This window comes from Odontesthes bonariensis, chromosome 8 (genome assembly GCF_027942865.1).
Source record: "Odontesthes bonariensis isolate fOdoBon6 chromosome 8, fOdoBon6.hap1, whole genome shotgun sequence".
In the NCBI taxonomy this organism is placed as follows: domain Eukaryota; kingdom Metazoa; phylum Chordata; class Actinopteri; order Atheriniformes; family Atherinopsidae; genus Odontesthes; species Odontesthes bonariensis.
In genome coordinates, this window is record NC_134513.1 from 1,377,501 (window position 1) to 1,395,549 (window position 18,049).

Genomic DNA, 18,049 nt, shown 5'->3' on the forward strand with positions numbered 1-18,049 from the left:
AGAATTCCAGGTGTATGAAAGAGTTAATTAATAATCTGATCGATGTGGCTGCTGAGCCATCAGAGCTGGAACATCGATCTGTTCTGTGGAAACAATGAGCTGCAGGTGAGAAAGTTTCAGGAATGTTCCAACTTTCTCAGTTTGCACCAAATGAAGCAGAGAAAAAGCAGCCGGTGGGCTGATGGTTATCCAGGAGATGAAGGCCCGAACAAAGGACGCAGCCGGTGCTTCACGGGACTTTAATTACTTTCTACAACCTTTTTAAGAAACATAAAATCAAAGTTCAGCCGTAATATGATGAGTTTGATCTGCTGCAAGTTCAGCCAGAAAAATGTTAATTTAAAATCTGAGAAAGTCGGCAGGTTAAATATTTAGAGTTTAGAGCTCAACTTATTTCTGCCATGACGTTCCAGAGGAAGTTAAAAGCCTGAACACCGAGCGTAAAACAGACCGAACACAAAGTTCAGGGGAAAAAGAAACGAGTCCGACCCTGAATATCAGAGGATTCTGTTTCCTCTGAGCCTTCCCGGGTCAGAACAGCTGATTTGTTTGGTCAGTGTAACTCGTGCATCGCTGCACGCCGTTCTGCACGCTTCCATCCGACAGCGTCGGGGTCTCTGTGTGTCGCTGACAGCCCCAAACTGACGGGCATCTGGCGGGGGCAGTTGTTCTAACAGCTGAGCTGACAGCATTAATCCCAACGCGCCCAAATCAAAAGGAGACAACACCTGTTCACTGCTGCTGAGCCCAGCCGAGGAGGAGGCGGGGGGGCAGGAGGAGGCGGGGGGGCAGGAGGAGGCGGGGGGGCAGGTGGAGGGCATGATGGGGAAGGTGGCAAAGAAGAGAAACACAATTAATGGATGGAAAGCGAAGGATGAGAGGGAGGAACGAGCAAAGAGGGGACGGGTGGGCCGGCTGCCAGGAGACGAAGGAGGGGGGCAGGAGTAGGGATGGGAATGGAAAACCGGTTCTTGTTGAGAACCGGTTCCTGGTGTTTCAATTCCTTGGAATCGTTTTGGCGATTTTGCAAACGATTCCCTTATCGATTCCAGTGGGCGTGAATGACGTCACCACGCAGCGTTGCGTGGTGAGTCCAGTGCAGCCAACAGTAAACATGGCGCCCAAGCGGTACAAACGCTCGAAAGTTTGGTTCCACATCCCTAAAAAAGACGACAACAGGGCAACTTGCAAAGTGAATATTTCACCAAAGGGAGGAAATACTACCAACATGCAATAACTATGAATGAATGTCGCGTTTTCGATCCGCTCCGGACTAACGTTGGTGAATCTGAACCCAGCAACGTTAGCAACGTTAGCATGTCCTCGGCTAACACTGCAGGTAACTAACTAACAAACACTGCCTATCATGTTAGCACCATTTGCCTGATTGTAAAAGCTGCTGTTAGTAACGGTTAAGGTTAAATGAATGCCTTCTCAGGCATTACATTTAGATGAAATCATAAGAGACAGAGCCTGACTGGCTCAGAGCCAGAGGCTGGTGGTACTACCCCCAGTTCACCTCTACCTCCAGCTTCTCCTTTCACCAGAGCAGGAAGAGTTAAATTACCCAGGCCAGGATAGACCAATGTGGAGCTCACCGTTGTTGGGTTTGTGAGGTCACGACTCGTGTTACTTCTAAACTAAACAAAGTTGATGCTAATCGACCGGTTTGTTGTCCTTTTTCTCCAAATGAGAACCGATAAGGGAACCGATAAAGAACCGAATCGTTAAGCAGAATCGGAAATGGAATTGGAATCGTAAACATCTTATCAGTTCCCATCCCTAGGCAGGAGGGCAGAATACAGCGGGAGATGCTCGTCTCCCAACATCTGGATCCAATAAGGTCGCGCCGCGGGCTCCGGCCGTGACCCCTGACCCCTGAGGCCGCCAACACAGACGCCGCTGCTTCATCTGCGGGAGCCGCCCTCTGACCAGCCGTGCTCCATCCTGGCCTGTGCACTCCACTCTGTCTAAGAGGAGCTTTGCAGTGATACAACCACCCAGCGCCTCCAGTCGGGCCCTAAAGCCCCTTTTACACCCACGCCGGCCTTAAATGCCCCCCCCGGACGCTGCTGACATGCACGGCTCTGATGCTCTGGTGTGCCGGAGCCGAGATGGGAAACTGATCTGAGCAGATACTCTGCACACCAGCCTGTGTGGCTTATTCAGTGGAACCAGCAGCGTGTTAAAGGCAGAAACACAGAGTTTCATACACTTACAGAACATAAACACTGACACACTGTGAGGTCTGAGACTTCTGTCCATGTAAAGAACATTATAGCATTCAGAAATCAGTGGGAAATGTGCTCAGAAAGTTTGAGTTTTATGTGTTGAATCTGAGCTCCTTTATCCTTTTTTCACCGTTTTTCACAGATGCAGCTAAAGAAATGGGAACAAATGATGTGTCTCTGTGACAGGCTGCTGGGAACAAAGTGCCTAAAGATCCAGTTTAAAACGGCTTCTTTGCTAAGTTGGACACAACTCTGGTTCATCCCTTGAGTTAGGAGCCTTTTTCCTGCCTGAGAGGTTCATAGCTCAGAGTTAAGTGGCTTAACAAGGAAAAAAACTGGACTGAAAATGAGGAAAAAAGCAGAAAATGTCCAAAGAAAAACTCTGAAAAACCTTCAGAAAGTGTTGAAACTATTGCTGAAGATCACTTAAGCTGCTTGGATGCAAAATATAAAGAAATAAGAGGCGTCTCATGACCAAAATGCTTCAAAAACCACATAAAATACTTAATATGGCTGTCACAATCATGCAAATGTAGTCGGAAATGAATTATTATACAAGAAATTATAATTAAATGTCTGTTTCTGTTCATTTTAGGCCACTGTCGCTGTGTCTTCTCCCTCCATAAGAAACCTTCTCGCTGTTCACACACAGTTCTGTGCAACTTTTGAGCAGTTTCAACCGAATCTGCCCACCATTTAAAGTCAACTCCACATAAAATCAGCATGTTAATGGAAACCACACAGCAAAGTGGTAACTTTTTATAGTTTATGGCACAGTGTCGAGATGAAAAGTCAAACTTTTGGTGCCAGAATGCGACTTCCACCTACTCACAGAGTAACGGCTGCTGTGCCGGTTTAATGGAAGATGGCTGTTGGCTGACTGGATCATTCTTCTGGCTAAGTGAAAGTGTTTGAGGGGTGCAGTCATCTGGCCTTTTCACAACTGTTTTAACTCCAAACACCAATTGCTTTCCACGATGCTCCTCGGAGTGATTTTGTTGCTTAAGTGCCTCTCTGAAAGTTTTGAGTTGTTTTTTATTTTGTCGCGTTTCATATCCTTTTTGATCGAGTAATTGAGGGACAAATGAAAGTCACAAAACTCATTAATCTTGAGGGCATTTTGCAGCATAAAAACATTCCTCCGACTCTCCATGGGAATGGGAGAAAAGACCGAAAATAACGGAGGAGGAAGAAAAACAACAAGCGGGTGCAAACGGGGAGCGTTTATGAAAAAGCTGAATAGATAAATCACGGATTCCACTGATTTGGTCATGGGACACGATGCTGAATGGGAGTAAACGAGTGGGGCCTGTCTAATACTTGGAAAGCCTTTATTTAGTTTGATGCACTCACAGAAACCCTGAGATGTTCGCATGATGCAGAGGAAAGACACACACTGGAAAAAGTATATTTCTCTCATTTCTAGTCAAAATATCTCATTACACTTAATATCAGACACAACTGCCTAACAAGCACCATTTCAGCCAGATATAGGGACTTGTTTTAATACAATACATCTGGAATATCTTGTTAAATGAAAAAGTCTTGAAAACAAATTGTTTTGAGTCACATATCATATGAAACAAGCTTTTTTTTTTACATTTGAAGAGGTTTTTAAGCTAATTTCAAGATCACTTTTATCTCAAAAGTCCTAAATATCACATCTTATTTCAAGAAATCTTGACAAGCCGATTTTCACTAGTTCCATTGGCAGATTTTTTTTGCTTATTTCAAACAAAAACGTCTTTTATTTGTTGTTTTTTTACTTATTTTTGGAGGGGGCATTTTTTCCAGTGCATATCTGGCTGAAATAGTACTTGTTAGGCAGTTGTGTCTTATATTAAGTGTAATGAGATATTTTGACTAGAAATGAGACAAATATATTTGGTAAGACTTTGATTTTTTCCAGATATAGGGACTTGTTTGAAGACAATACATCTGGAATATCTTGTTAAATGAAAAAGTCTTGAAAACAAATTGTTTTGAGTCACATATCATATGAAACAAGCCTTTTTTTTTTTACATTTGAAGATGTTTTTAAGCTAATTTCAAGATCACTTTTATCTCAAAAGTCCTAAATATCACATTTTATTTCAAGAAATCTTGACAAGCCGATTTTCACTAGTTCCATTGGCAGATTTTTTTTGCTTATTTCAAGCAAAAACGTCTTTTATTTGTTGTTTTTTTACTTATTTTTGGAGGGGCATTTGTTCCAGTGCAAATACACATTCCCAAAGCAAAGGCAGCCTCCTCAGCAGGTATCACACACACACACACACCGTACAGTAGGACAGTCGGACTGTGAGTAGGTCACAGCAGCTAAGCAGGGGATCCCTGGCTAATTCATGAACCTCAGGCTTTTGTCCTTAACTTAATGCCATGCCGGGGGGCCAATAACACACACCGATACACACACACCTTCAGAAAAACCCCGGGACCCTCTACTCTTCTGTCCGAGCCCCTTTATGCTCGCGTATCGGACAAAAGCTGGGGCACTGCTTTTCCCCTCAAACACACACACACAGACACCATTCAGCCCCTTAATATCGCTCATCTGGACCGGGAAGAATGGCCGAAAGGAGTTTCATCCCCACCGATTGTCTCGCGCAAAAGGCTGGAGAGAGAATGCGACGTTGAAAAGCAGACGCAAAACAATTCAATAAGAGAAACGACTTGAATGCGCCTTTCATCAAGCCAACAATGGCCGGCCCCACAATAGGCCTCAGGTTCACCCCAGGACGCCGCCTGTTTCTCATGCCACAAAGAAGGGAGAGCAGGAAAAATAAGGCAGGATTGACTCTATTTGAGTTGTGATCCCCCCCCCTCCGTCTGTAACAAACTTTGTGAAGTTAACTGACACAATGACAGCCGGATAACTGGAAAGACAGATAAATAAAAAGAAATTGGTTTCTTTCAGGAAGCGACGAGGAGCAACAAAATCGGTGATTTTTATTTGAGCAAAAAGATGCTTTTTATTGTTGTTTTTTTGGGATCTTTTAAAGCTCAGAAAGCTCACGTTCCATCCATCCAATCACTAAAAATGTTGTGAAGCATATGAACTAGGGCTGGGCGAGTTAACTCGTTAGTTATTTAAGGCCGATAGTTATTTTATCACGCATTAACGCAGGTTTTTATTTTTTTATTTTTTAATATAATTTTTTGGGGCTTTTGTGCCTTTAATGGATAAGAAAGTTCAGAGATAGAGGAAGCAGGGGGCAGAGAGAGGGGGAACAACACGCAGCACAGGGCCGTCCGATGCGGACTATAGCCTCTGTACATGGGGCGCCTGCTCAACCCACTACGCCACAAACCACCCGTTTTATTATTTATTTCATTGTTATAAAAGTCTGTTGCTCACAGGCTTTTATTCTGTAAAAGTCTGTCGCTCACAGGCTTTTATTTTGTAAAAGTCTGTTGCTCACAGGCTTTTATTTTGTAAAAGTCTGCTGCTCACAGGCTTTTATTCTGTAAAAGTCTGCTGCTGTCTGCTGTGGAACAGGAAAAGAAAGTAATCGGCGGATCCACCAAACATGGAGAAGGGTACGGAACTTTTACTCGGCCATTTTCATGTTAAAGTTCTTCCAGACGGCGGAGTCGACAGAACCAAAGTCATCTGTAAACACTGCCAAGTTGAATTGTCTTCTCAGCGTAGTAGTTCCAGTCTAAAATATCACTTAAAGGCAAAACACACAACTGATAGCAGCAAGTCATTCAAGGAAACAGACAGTGGAGCGAGGCTTCTACATAAAAACTACAGAAAGATGCTGATGTTAAAAGTGTGTTTGCACAACAAATGTTATGGCACTTTCATTTATATGGCAGCACATTTAAAATAAAGCTAAATGCTAAAAGCTATACACTACTTTTGGATTCATTTTTGGATTCTGCGTACAGATGAGATTAATCGTGATTAATCAGGGAAATCATGTGATTAATTAGATTAAACATTTTAATCGTTGCCCGGCCCTAATATAAACCAACAACAGGAGCTCCCTTCTTCTCAGAAAAGGTTTTACTCTCAGAAAATGACAAAACACGACGTCAAACTTCTGCTCAGCAAACGTCAACAGTGTACTCGGAGCTCTTTAATTACAGGACATGATCCTTCTCACTCAAATTTCCTCTTTTTCGTGAATTAAAGAAAATAAAAAATAAAATCCTCTCCGTTTCATTTCACTCGTTTTCTTCTTTTTCCCAGAAGACTAATCACGACAAACAATGACTGCGAGAGTCCTGTCGCACTTCGTGTTAATTTATACAACGAACCAATTACCAACAAGGGGTGGTAATCACATAAAGACGTCGGCCCGCTCCCACGCTAGGGCTGTGAAACTGCTGCTGTGTGTGTTTGGATATATGCGCACATGTGTGTGTCGCAGGCCTTCCATTCCCCTCGGGGATCCGTGCCCAAGAGAAAAAAAAAATCTACGCGATGACTTGCAACGGCTGTATATGCCATTGTTGACGTTCATAGCGTGTTTGTGTGAGCTTGACAGAACCCCCCAGATAGCAGAGAAGAAGAAGGATTAAGCAAAGTGAAGAGAAGGAGGAGGGGTGGCGTGGACTGATGGATGGATGAACGAGAGACTGCCTGGATCCCTCCACTTCTCTGGCTCTTTTTTCTCTCCCTTTCATTCTCCGGCTCCTTCTTCTTGGCAGAACGTATCCGCCCTTCCCATTGTCACCCATTGGAGTGTAAGGAGGCGTGAGGGAGCTCCGGCCACTGTGTGCTTGTGTGGCACAATGGCTTCGCCTAAGTGCTGTCCTATAAAATGCCTCAGTGCTCTCTAAAAGCAAGCCCTGGCTTCCCCTCCGTTCCTTGAAAATAGATGAAGTGCTGTGGCGGACATGGCGTGAGGATGTGTTGTGTGACATCCATCACTGAGTTGGCATATTCAGTGTGGAAACCAAGAGTACACTCAGCTGGAAAGCGCCATTTTGGTTGGGCTCAAGGTTGCCAGCACAGGTGTAAACAAGCAACGGTGTGTGTGAGAGTTCATCCGAAGTAGGTCTGTAATGTACCCTATGGTGGCAAGGTTGTGACCCCAGAGCTGCTTTCAGAACGGAGAATGGCGCCGTTTGATGACCCAACAATATACCCAACTATGTCAATGCAAAGTTTTTGCTCTTCTGAACTATCTCAAATTTCTGTCAATTGTTATTTATGGCACAGCAAAAGGGCAAAATTAAAAATACTGAACTGCCGGCAGAGTATACATGTAGCAGGAGGCTTTATACATGTAGCAGAAAGCTTTATACATGTAGTAAGAAGCTTTAAACATGTAGCAAGAAGCTTTATACATGTAGCAGGAGGCTTACCTACCATCAAACGGGAAGCTAAATCAGAAGCTAATCTAGCTAGTTTCTGCATGCTACTAATGGAAGGCTACATACGTGTCGCAGGAAGCTATATACATGTAGCAGGAAGCTTCATACATGTAGCAGGAGGCTTTATACATGTAGCAGGAGGCTTTATACATGTAGCAGGAGGCTTTATATATGTAGCAGGAGGATATATACATGTAGCAGGAGTATACATGTAGCAGGAGGCTTTATACATGTAGCAGAAAGCTTTATACATGTAGTAAGAAGCTTTAAACATGTAGCAAGAAGCTTTATACATGTAGCAGGAGGCTTACGTACCATCAAACGGGAAGCTAAATCAGAAGCTAATCTAGCTAGTTTCTGCATGCTACTAATGGAAGGCTACATATGTGTCGCAGGAAGCTATATACATGTAGCAGGAAGCTTCATACATGTAGCAGGAAGCTTTATACATGTAGCAAGAAGCTTTATACATGTAGCAAGAAGCTTTATACATGTGGCAAAAGCTTTATACATGTAGCAAGAAGCTTTATACATGTAGCAGGAGGCTTTATACATGTAGCAGGAGGCTATATACATGTTGCAGGAGGCTATATACATGTAGCAGGAGTATACATGTAGCAGGAGGATATATACATGTAGAAGGAGGCTATATACATGTAGAAGGAGTATACATGTAGCAGGCTATGTTTCTGGGGAAGCTAACTACCGAGCTTGTCTATAAGAAGCAAGAACTAGTAAATGGTTACAAAAGCAAAGGCTATTCTGTAAACTTGGGCAGTAACTCATGTTTCAAACGCTACTAATATGGAAATTCTGACAACCTACAAAGATGTCTAGTAACATGCCGAAACAAGCTAGATTAGCTGCTAATTTTGGTTTGTCTTCTTTGTCTTAGTGACAGATGTACATATGATAGCAGTTATCCACAGTTGTTACGGCACATCCTACCGTCAAACGGGGAAGCTAAATCAGAAGCTAATCTAGCTAGTTTCTGCATGCTACTAATGGAACAAGCAGACAATTTGGCAGCTTGTCATCCTGGGCATGCTAATAGCTAGCCTTCGCCAAGCTAATGCTCAGCTGAAGTAATAGATGATCAAATGGTTGAAGTTCTTTATTGGCATTTTAGCCAAATGTCTTGTATGAAAGGTCGATTCAGGTAAAGTTTCACTAAAACACATTTTTGGTACAGATACTGTGTTTATCCCTCATTCCAGCTGAGGCTTTACTAAAAGGAAGAAAACATAAAAAGTCCCAGAGGCCACGAAGCCCCAGTGACGGGTAGCTGTAGCTGGGCAGCAGAGGGTCAACAGACGGGTCCTGAGATGGAGCTCAGCTGGCACTTAGTGTGTGAGCCTCTTACAGTTAGTGCCGCCATGTAGTGAGATGAGGAGGGGAGGTATGAGGCTGAGTGTCTGGTGAAAGTCCAGGGCAGAGGAGGCACCACTCCTGGGGCACAGACGAACATCTGTGCCCCATTTAGTGATGTTTCTGCTCCTTTTAATTCCCCCCATCTTTCTTCTCTTTCTGCAGCTATCTGTCCGTCTGTCCGACTCATTTCTCAGGTGTCTAACGGATTATTACCGGGCCGCGCACGGTGCCACGGAGGCCACCGGAGGTTAAACGGTGAGTCTCAGGGAACCGACCAGGTGTGTGTGCCTGTGCCTGTGCAGCCATCTCTCTTGGGTTTCAGCACCGACTCTCCCCTCGACCCTTCGCCTCCCGTGGCGCCGTGCACTCCGCTCTCATTATCCCACATAATGACACACGCTCGCACTCCAGCACGAGCCACTCAGCCGCCCGGTGGCCTCCAGTCCAGAGACATTTGCACGCCGGCAGTGTCATGGCATCCTCATCTTCTCAACAATGTATTACCGGCGGTGTGTAACAGCGCCCGTGTGCGTGCACGTGTAACCGTGTGTTTGGGCGCGCAGGTGGCCGGCAGAGTAAGTCAGAAGATGGATGGAGAGAGCACACTGGAAAAAAGTCAAAGTCTTACCAAATATATTTGTCTCATTTCTAGTCAAAATGTGTCATTACACTTAATATCAGACACAACTGCCTAACAAGCACCATTTCAGCCAGATATAGGGACTTGTTTGAAGACAATACATCTGGAATATCTTGTTAAATGAAAAAGTCTTGAAAACAAATTGTTTTGAGTCGGATTTCATTTGACACAAGCTTTTTTTTTTTACATTTGAAGAGGTTTTTAAGCTAATTTCAAGATCACTTTTATCTCAAAAGTCCTAAATATCACATCTTATTTCAAGAAATCTTGACAAGCCGATTTTCACTAGTTCCATTGGCAGATATTTTGCTTATTTCAAGCAAAAACGTCTCGTATTTGCTGTTTTTTAATTATTTTTGGAGGGGCATTTGTTCCAGTGCAGGAGAGCAGTGGAGGCTGGTGGTGCCGGGCCGTGGGGGACAGGGCGGCTGGTCGTTTATTAGAGGCCAACACGAGCAGTCGTCTTATATGTGAAATGAACACGCGTATCTGCACAGAAACATATGCAAATACCCACGCACACGTGTACGTGCTCCCCGAGGCTTCGGCGGCGCTCACACACACACGCTGACCCAGTATCTGCCGCTCGCCATCCATCTCGCAGAAGTGGAGCAACACTAGCCACAGACTAAATCTTTCAAACTTAGTGCGCGTGACTTCTTCTCGCTCCAGGCCTGCCTTCCGTAGGCCACTCCTCTCTTTCCGTTTCGAGATGTTTACGGTTTTCTGACCCATTTCGTGTCTTTGTCCCCGCGTCCCTCCCGGTGTTAATGTGCCGACGCCACCGATGTGTACGTGTCATTGATCCAGCTGGAAGCTGTGTGAGCGGGAGACGCAGAGAGCAGTAATATTCCAGGCCTTTCATAATGATTAAAGCCTTCATTAAATTTTCATCCCAACCTGCTGTTTGCTGCTAATGGCCTTTGTGAGCCACACAGCCAAACAATGGCCAGCCAGGCACCAGAAAAGGGATTTCTATCTCGCGCTCAATACCGCCTCTCGTCATTTCTCTGCCCCCTCCGTTTCCCTCTGCCTCTCTTCATCTTTTCCTCACTTTTCTTTCTCCCTTTTCCCTCTTGTTTGGCCTTGTTTTTTCCCTGTGTGTTGGGTCTTGAGGGCCTTTTTGTCGCAGCCTTTAATTTAAGTGTTGGGCAGATAATGCTCCGGCTTGGATGCCACACTGTTGTGGCACTAATGCTCTCTCCTTCCCTTCACCTTCTGTCTTTTCCATCTCACTCTTTCCCCTCCCTCCTCCCTCCCTCCCTCCTTCTCTCACTCTGCCCTGGCAGACTCAGAAAAGATCCATTATTATTGTTGTGTTTGGGTTTTTTTTCTCTCGTTTTCCTGTGCAGCCGGTTCATGAGCTCCAAGTGGAGCAGCGAACAACCCAAAACACACATAAAGTGCAGCTCAGCTCGGCTAAACGCTGGTGAAATGCGCCACAGCAGGCCGCTCTATGGACTGGGACAGAAACAACCAGCCGGCGCAGCTGCTTCGAAAGGCGAAGTGAAAGCCTGGAAAATAAGGTTAGCACAGCGCAGGAAACACAACACACACACACACACTCAGGATGCAGCTACACTGGGAGGCAAACGCACGCTCTCCTGCATGTTTGCAGCACAAATCTTAGTCCTGCGTCCTCAGAACATCTGAGCAAACTGGACCAAAGAAGAAGGCCTAAAGAACCATCTGCAGCATCTGAAAGTGATGTCCTTAAGAAAGAGGAAAAAATCCAGCATGAAACCCCCTTAGAGCCTATTTTAAACTCAAACCATCTTCCTGAAGGAGACGAACACCTGTTGCTGAGATCCAAATCACATCAACTTAAGCTCTCATTTATCTGCTCAACAGAAATTAGCATCGGCCGTGGGCTGATTTCGTCTCTCTTTGCCCGTCTCCAACTATTGGCCCGAGGCTACGTTTGAGAATGAAACGCGAGGCTAATGGAGCTAAGTTATGTAGGCCCTGGGCTAAACTCTCATTTAGTCTCCCCAACAGTGTGAGAGTGAGTTATCACAAAGGTCAGACGGCGAGTAGAAAGGTGGAAAGATGCATTTATCCCTGAGAGAAATGTAAGTGTGTTTCTTTAGAGATTAAAGCCAGGAAACATTTGGAGAGTTGTTGATACATCCCATTCTGTCTGCAGTGTTTTCACGGGTTCAGCTCTCACACACGAGTCTGACCCGTCAGGTTGTGATAAATATGCAAAGCAGCTGATGCTGGAAACACAGAGGCTGTGTTCGAAACCGCCTACTTCTCCTACTACTCCTACTAACTTTAACTTTCTTTAAGTTCCCGGATGCATACTAGATTCTCCGAAATGTTGGGTATGCATCATGAGGTTACTACTCATACTCAAACTACCCAAGATGCAACGTAACGTGACGTCGCCGATCGTCATTTCCTGTCAAAACGGCAGTTTCAAGCTAGCTACAACGAGGGTAGGTTCACTTCCTGTTTTCAAAACAAAAGCACCAATTGTATGGTAATGGCTTTCCCTGTGATGAAAGGCAACGGGTATTTTATTTTGTGAAAATAACAGGAAGTGCGTTAGCTCACTGCGGCTAGCTTTAGTAGCGCCGAATTCGTGGGAACAAAATGGTAAACAGCCGGTATTTTGTCAGGTTTTCAACACGTTGGGGATCTAAACGACTACTTTCTCACCTGAAAATGTTTCAAATGTTGCTAAAGTTTACAGAGTTTAGAGCTTAAGAGAAATCAGCTTCAGGCCGGCTGATTTCGGCTCGGGCAGGAGCAAGATGCATTGTGGGTAAACGCTCTGCATACTGTCTGATCGATCAGTATGTAGTATGTAGTATGCAGTATGCAGTATGTAGTATGCAGTATGTAGTATGTAGTATGCAGTATGTAGTATGCAGTATGTAGTATGTAGTATGTAGTATGCAGTATGTAGTATGCAGTATGTAGTATGTAGTATGCAGTATGTAGTATGTAGTATGCAGTATCTAGTATGCAGTATGTAGTATGCAGTATGCAGTATGTAGTATGTAGTATGTAGTATGTAGTAGGCGGTTTCGAACACAGCCAAAGACTCTGCTCTCTGAACGAGTGACGAAGTGACAACAACAACAAGAAGAAGGAGGAGGACAGAGTGGAGCAGCATCACACATCTGGCGTCCATCACTGACCTTCCGGCTCGTTCTTGATCAGCTCCTCCATCTTGCGCTGCTTCAGCGTGTCCACCACGTCGGCCAGGCTGCCCTTGCGTCTCTCGGGGGTCCCGAGGGCGCCGGCGGCCGAGCTGCCGTCGCTGCAGGGGCGCCCCCCGCCGCCGCCCTCCTCTTTGCCCGGTGAGGTAGCATTGTGCTGGGGGTAGGGGCTCAGAGAGCTCCCTTTGGTGCCGTCGTGGTCCTGCAGGGAGGAGAGGAGAAAGTTTTATTCACCACTTTAAAGATGACCTCAGCAGATGCAGGAAAATGAAGGAGATCTGGGAGGAGCTGGCAGACACCCACTCATTATCTCCATCCTTCCTTCCAACCCTTTATTCTCCCCGTCTCCCGCTCTCACATCCCAATGCAGTAGCCTTCATCCCCGGCCAGTTGTCTCCAGTCAGGACACACTCCCCCCGTCTCCCTCGCATCCACTGGAATCTGCATTTTACTGACTTGGAGGTACTTGACAGAACGAGCAGATGAAGCGGCAACTAAAGTGTCGCACTAACTCTTCATCACAAAGCCTTCCACGGCTCCCTTTGAGGGACGTCCAACGCTTACAGAACCCAACTTTTTCCACTTTTGTCTCAAGATATGGAGGCGATTAATGCTGAGGATGCAACTCCCACAGTCCCAGATAAATGCATTCTGTTTGAAAGAGCAAAGCTCTGGAGGAGAGTCAAATCATTTCCATAAAAAACAAACTCAATGTATACGCCGCAGCTTAAAGTTAAGCCCTGTGCCTTTTCCAAGCTGTCGCGGCGGCTAATGATCCTGCTGTTGAGCGACGTTCGGTTTAATGATGGCGGCGGAAAAAACATGAGAAAATAGATGAGAAAACGTTTGTTTCTGCTAAAGTAAAATCAAGAGAGTGACAGCAGGTGAGTTTCAGAGTGAGTAACTTTCAGCGTGTTAATCTAATTTTTTTACTTATTTTTGGAGGAGCATTTTTTCCAGTGTATATCTGACTGAAATGGTGCTTGTTAGGCAGTTGTGTCTCATATTAAGTGTAATGAGATATTTTGACTAGAAATGAGACAAATATACTTGGTAAGACTTTGATTTTTTCCAGTGTAACAAGCATTTCAGCCAGATATAGGGACTTGTTTTAATACAATACATCTGGAATATCTTGTTAAATGAAAATGTCTCGAAAACAAATTGTTTTGAGTCACATATCATATGAAAAAAGCTTTTTTTTACATTTGAAGAGGTTTTTAAGCTAATTTCAAGATCACTTTTATCTCAAAAGTCCTAAATATCACATCTTATTTCAAGAAATCTTGACAAGCCGATTTTCACTAGTTCCATTGGCAGATTATTATTCATTATTTCAAGCAAAAACCTCTTTTATTTGTTGTTTTTTTAATTATTTTTGGAGGGGCATCTTTTCCAGTGTAATATGTTCCAAGCTGTCGCGGCGGCTAATGATCCTGCTGTTGAGCGACGTTCGGCGGAAAAACATGAGAAAATAGATGAGAAAACGTTTGTTTCTACTAAAGTAAAACCAAGACAGTGACAGCAGGTGAGTTCCACAGTGAGTAACTTTCAGCGTGTTAATCTGTGTTTGTTTCCACAGCATTATGGGCTTAACCCGGGTTCAGGCCAATTAACAGTGACACCTAACAGGGAGGCCGCCGGCCGCCGCTCACACCCGAGCCTCCGCAGTATTCGCTCTGGATTTAAAAAACACACACTGCCTTCTTCCCTTTAAACTCCCACTCGGGCGTGTTACAGTTTGCTGCTTTATTATAACAGAGAATGAGTCAGCCAGTGTGTCCGCTCAGCTCTTTGTGGGCATGCGGGTCAATGGTCCACGGGGTTAATCTTTGGCTAATCTGGCTGCAGCGTGGGGCTCGCCACCTGGGACACAAACACGGCCCGGCGTCTCCGTTTGTGTGGCGCAGAAACGCGTTATGATGTCGCATTAAAGGCGTTTAATCATTAACCCGCAGGCCGCCGGTGGAAGTGGAACTTAAAACTGAGATCACAGTCCACGGTGAGGTCACCGGGATCACAGACGGCTTCGTACAGAAGACATTTATCAATAAAAAAATCCTCCGTTCGACACGAAAACCGAAAGATAAAAAGCTGCCGGAGAGCTCAATAACTCACTAATTCTCTCCTCGATGGCCTCGCACACAGCTGTAACAGTACAGCTGTGTTTGACTTTAAAGGGACAGTTCGCCTCTTTAAAGGGACAGTTCTCCTCTTTAAAGGGACAGTTCGCCTCTTTAAAGGGACAGTTCGCCTCTTCTGACATGAAGCTGTGTAACATCCCATATCAGCAGCATCATTTCTGAACATCTTCTTACCCCCTGCTGCGTCCTGTGAGCAGAGTTCCAGCCTCGTTTTGGTGTTGATGAAGGTAGTCCGGCTAGTTGGCTGGGGTTTAAAAAATAAAGCCTTTTGCTTCTCAGAACAATATGCGTTCAACAGAGTAAAACATTTGCATCACAGAATGGTTCTCCAGGAAAAAGTCAGACCTTTCTTTCTTTCCTTTTGTTTCCTTACCTTTCCTCTCCTTGTCTTTCCGTTCCTTTCCTTTCCTTTCCTTTCCTTTCCTTTCCTTTCCTTTCCTTTCCTCTCCCTGCTGTGCAGAGCGAGCAGTCCCCTGCTTCCGAGCAGCAAACAGCGTAACAGGCGCGGCTGTCGGCAGGCGGCAGCAGGCAGTGATACGAAGGGAGAGAAAATAGGGCCAAGAGATTGTGAGCTCTGACTTTTTCCTGGAGAACCGTTTTATGATGCAAATGTATTACTCTGTTGAACACATATTGTTCTGAGAAGCAAAACGCTTTATTTTTTAAACCCCAGCCAACTAGCCGGACTACCTTCATCAGCACCAAAACGAGGCTGGAACTCTGCTCACAGGACGCAGCAGGGGGTAAGAAGATGTTCAGAAATGATGCTGCTACACTGGAAAAAATCTAAATCTTACCAAGTATATTTGTCTCATTGAGTATCTCATTAAACTTGATATAAGACACAATTGCCTAACAAGTACAATTTCAGAAATATATAGGGACATTACATCTTGAATATCTTGTTAAGTGAAAAAGTCTTGAAAACAAATTGTTTTGAGTCATATTTCATATGAAACAAGCTTTTTTTTACATTTGAAGAGGTTTTTAAGCTAATTTCAAGATCCTAAATATCACATCTTATTTCAAGAAATCTTGACAAGCAGATTTTCACTAGTTCCATTGGCAGATTGGCAGATTTTTTTTTGCTTATTTCAAGCAAAAACATCTTTTATTTGTTGTTTTTTTACTTATTTTTGGAGGGAGTGTAATATGAGATGTCATACAGCTTCACGTCAAAAGAGGCGAACTGTCCCTTTAACATCAGGCTGCAGCTGAGGGCAGCGCTGGGAAAGTGTCTTGTGATCTCAAAGCCCTGAAAGACTTCCCCTCTTCTCCTCTCACCAGCTGACTGAGTGGCTGCTCCTGCCTCCTTTTACCGCCCTTTTCTCCAGATTAATACGCCGAGTTTTCCATCGGTGCAAAAGGGGAGAAAGGCGGCAGGTAAAAGGTCTGAAAAAGAAGGCAAAAACCCCCCCAAAAAACAAAGCGGGAGCAGCGGTGTTATTAGAGGAGACGGGAGGAGAGCGAGTCGACGGGGAGGGATACGTGGCAGGCATCTCGGAGGCAGCGGTCACACCTGTCACATCCCATTTATCTAATCCAGCGCCTACTTAAAACAGCCGCACTCTTTCTGTGGAGAAAGATGTCGCGCAAACAAAACAAACAGAAGGAGAATATGGAAGGGAAAGGGGGGGACGGGGGGCTTGTCGGATCTGGTGGTTCCGTGGAAGAGCTGCCAGGAGAGATGTCATCTGGCCGCGTCCAACAATGAAGGTCACTTCCTAATCAAAGGGAATTAGCAGGGAGCGTCTTCAAAGACCTGGGCTACGTCGCGGCGTTATTAATGCGTGAACTCCGACAGACGGCCTTGATCCTGCTGCAGGCAACTCGCACGGCTTTAGCGTTTTAATCCAGATTCTCTGATGTGAACGGGTGTCACTCGCACGTTTCCTCCTCCCGCTGCTAACGCAGGTTGCAAAACTTTTTGCTCATTGACATGCATTTATTCATGAGAACAAACAGAAATTATGAGCGCTGGAAACGCCGGTGCCCTCCTGGTTTCTGCATGTGTGACACTCATAGCCCGTAGGTGTGTGTGCGTATGTGTATTTATACGCTCTGGATGTGGCAGGCTGGCAGTGTGGGCGGTTCTGCCTTTACTTTGCACATGTCAATTCTCCTCCAAATGACTGGAACAAAGTAAAAATTGCGCCTCACTCTCTTTATCCTTTTACAGCCTCTGCAATGGAACCGAATTAGACAACTTTTGTCTTCTTAAGCTCATCTGTGAGGGGAGGTTGGTTTAAAAACACTTAACTCCTGCCAAAAAGAAGAAGCTATTTTCCTCCTGCAGCCAGCACAGATGCTGTTTTTTTACTCCTTCGGCTTCTCCCCCCCGACACCAGAAACTCTCCCTCCCTCTGACATGTCTGTGAAAGGTGTACGTGTGAAAAAAAAAACATATTTAATGCTCGGCGCGTCGCTGTGGATCAAAGCATGGACGATGTGGCAAAGCAGGAAGAGCTGGAAACAGCTGCTGGTCTGAAACACGTCCACACACTGGAAAAAATCAAAGTCTTACCAAGTATATTTGTCTCATTTCTAGTCCAAATATCTCATTACACTTAATATAAGACACAACTGCCTAACAAGCACCATTTCAGCCAGATATAGGGACTTGTTTTAATACAATACATCTGGAATATCTTGTTAAATGAAAAAGTCTTGAAAACAAATTGTTTTGAGTCATATTTCATATGAAACAAGCTTTTTTTTTTACATTTGAAGAGGTTTTTAAGCTAATTTCAAGATCACTTTTATCTCAAAAGTCCTAAATATCACATTTTATTTCAAGAAATCTGGACAAGCCAATTTTCACTAGTTCCATTGGCAGATTTTTTTTTGCTTATTTCAAGCAAAAACGTCTTTTATTTGTTGTTTTTTTTAATTATTTTTGGAGGGGCATTTTTTCCAGTGTATATCTGGCTGAAATAGAACTTGTTAGGCAGCTGTGTCTTATATATTAAGTGTAATAATGAGATATTTTGACTAGAAATGAGACAAATATACTTGGTAAGACTTTGATTTTTTCCTGATATAAGGACTTGTTTGAAGACAATACATCTGGAATATCTTGTTAAATGAAAAAGTCTTGAAAACAAATTGTTTTGAGTCACATATCATATGAAACAAGCTTTTTTTTTTACATTTGAAGAGGTTTTT

At 44.4% G+C, this 18,049-nt stretch overlaps 1 protein-coding gene across 9 annotated transcripts in view; it reads right to left on the reverse strand.

Annotated features, from left to right (window-relative positions):
• Nucleotides 1–18,049, reverse strand: part of sox5 (SRY-box transcription factor 5) — a 121,757-nt gene that overhangs the window by 81,225 nt on the left and 22,483 nt on the right. For all 9 annotated transcript variants that reach the window (XM_075471281.1, XM_075471278.1, XM_075471274.1 and 6 more), the window contains exon 3: nt 12,720–12,942. In XM_075471281.1, coding sequence (XP_075327396.1) covers nt 12,720–12,942 — 223 coding nt within the window. The remainder of the gene's footprint in view (nt 1–12,719; nt 12,943–18,049) is intronic.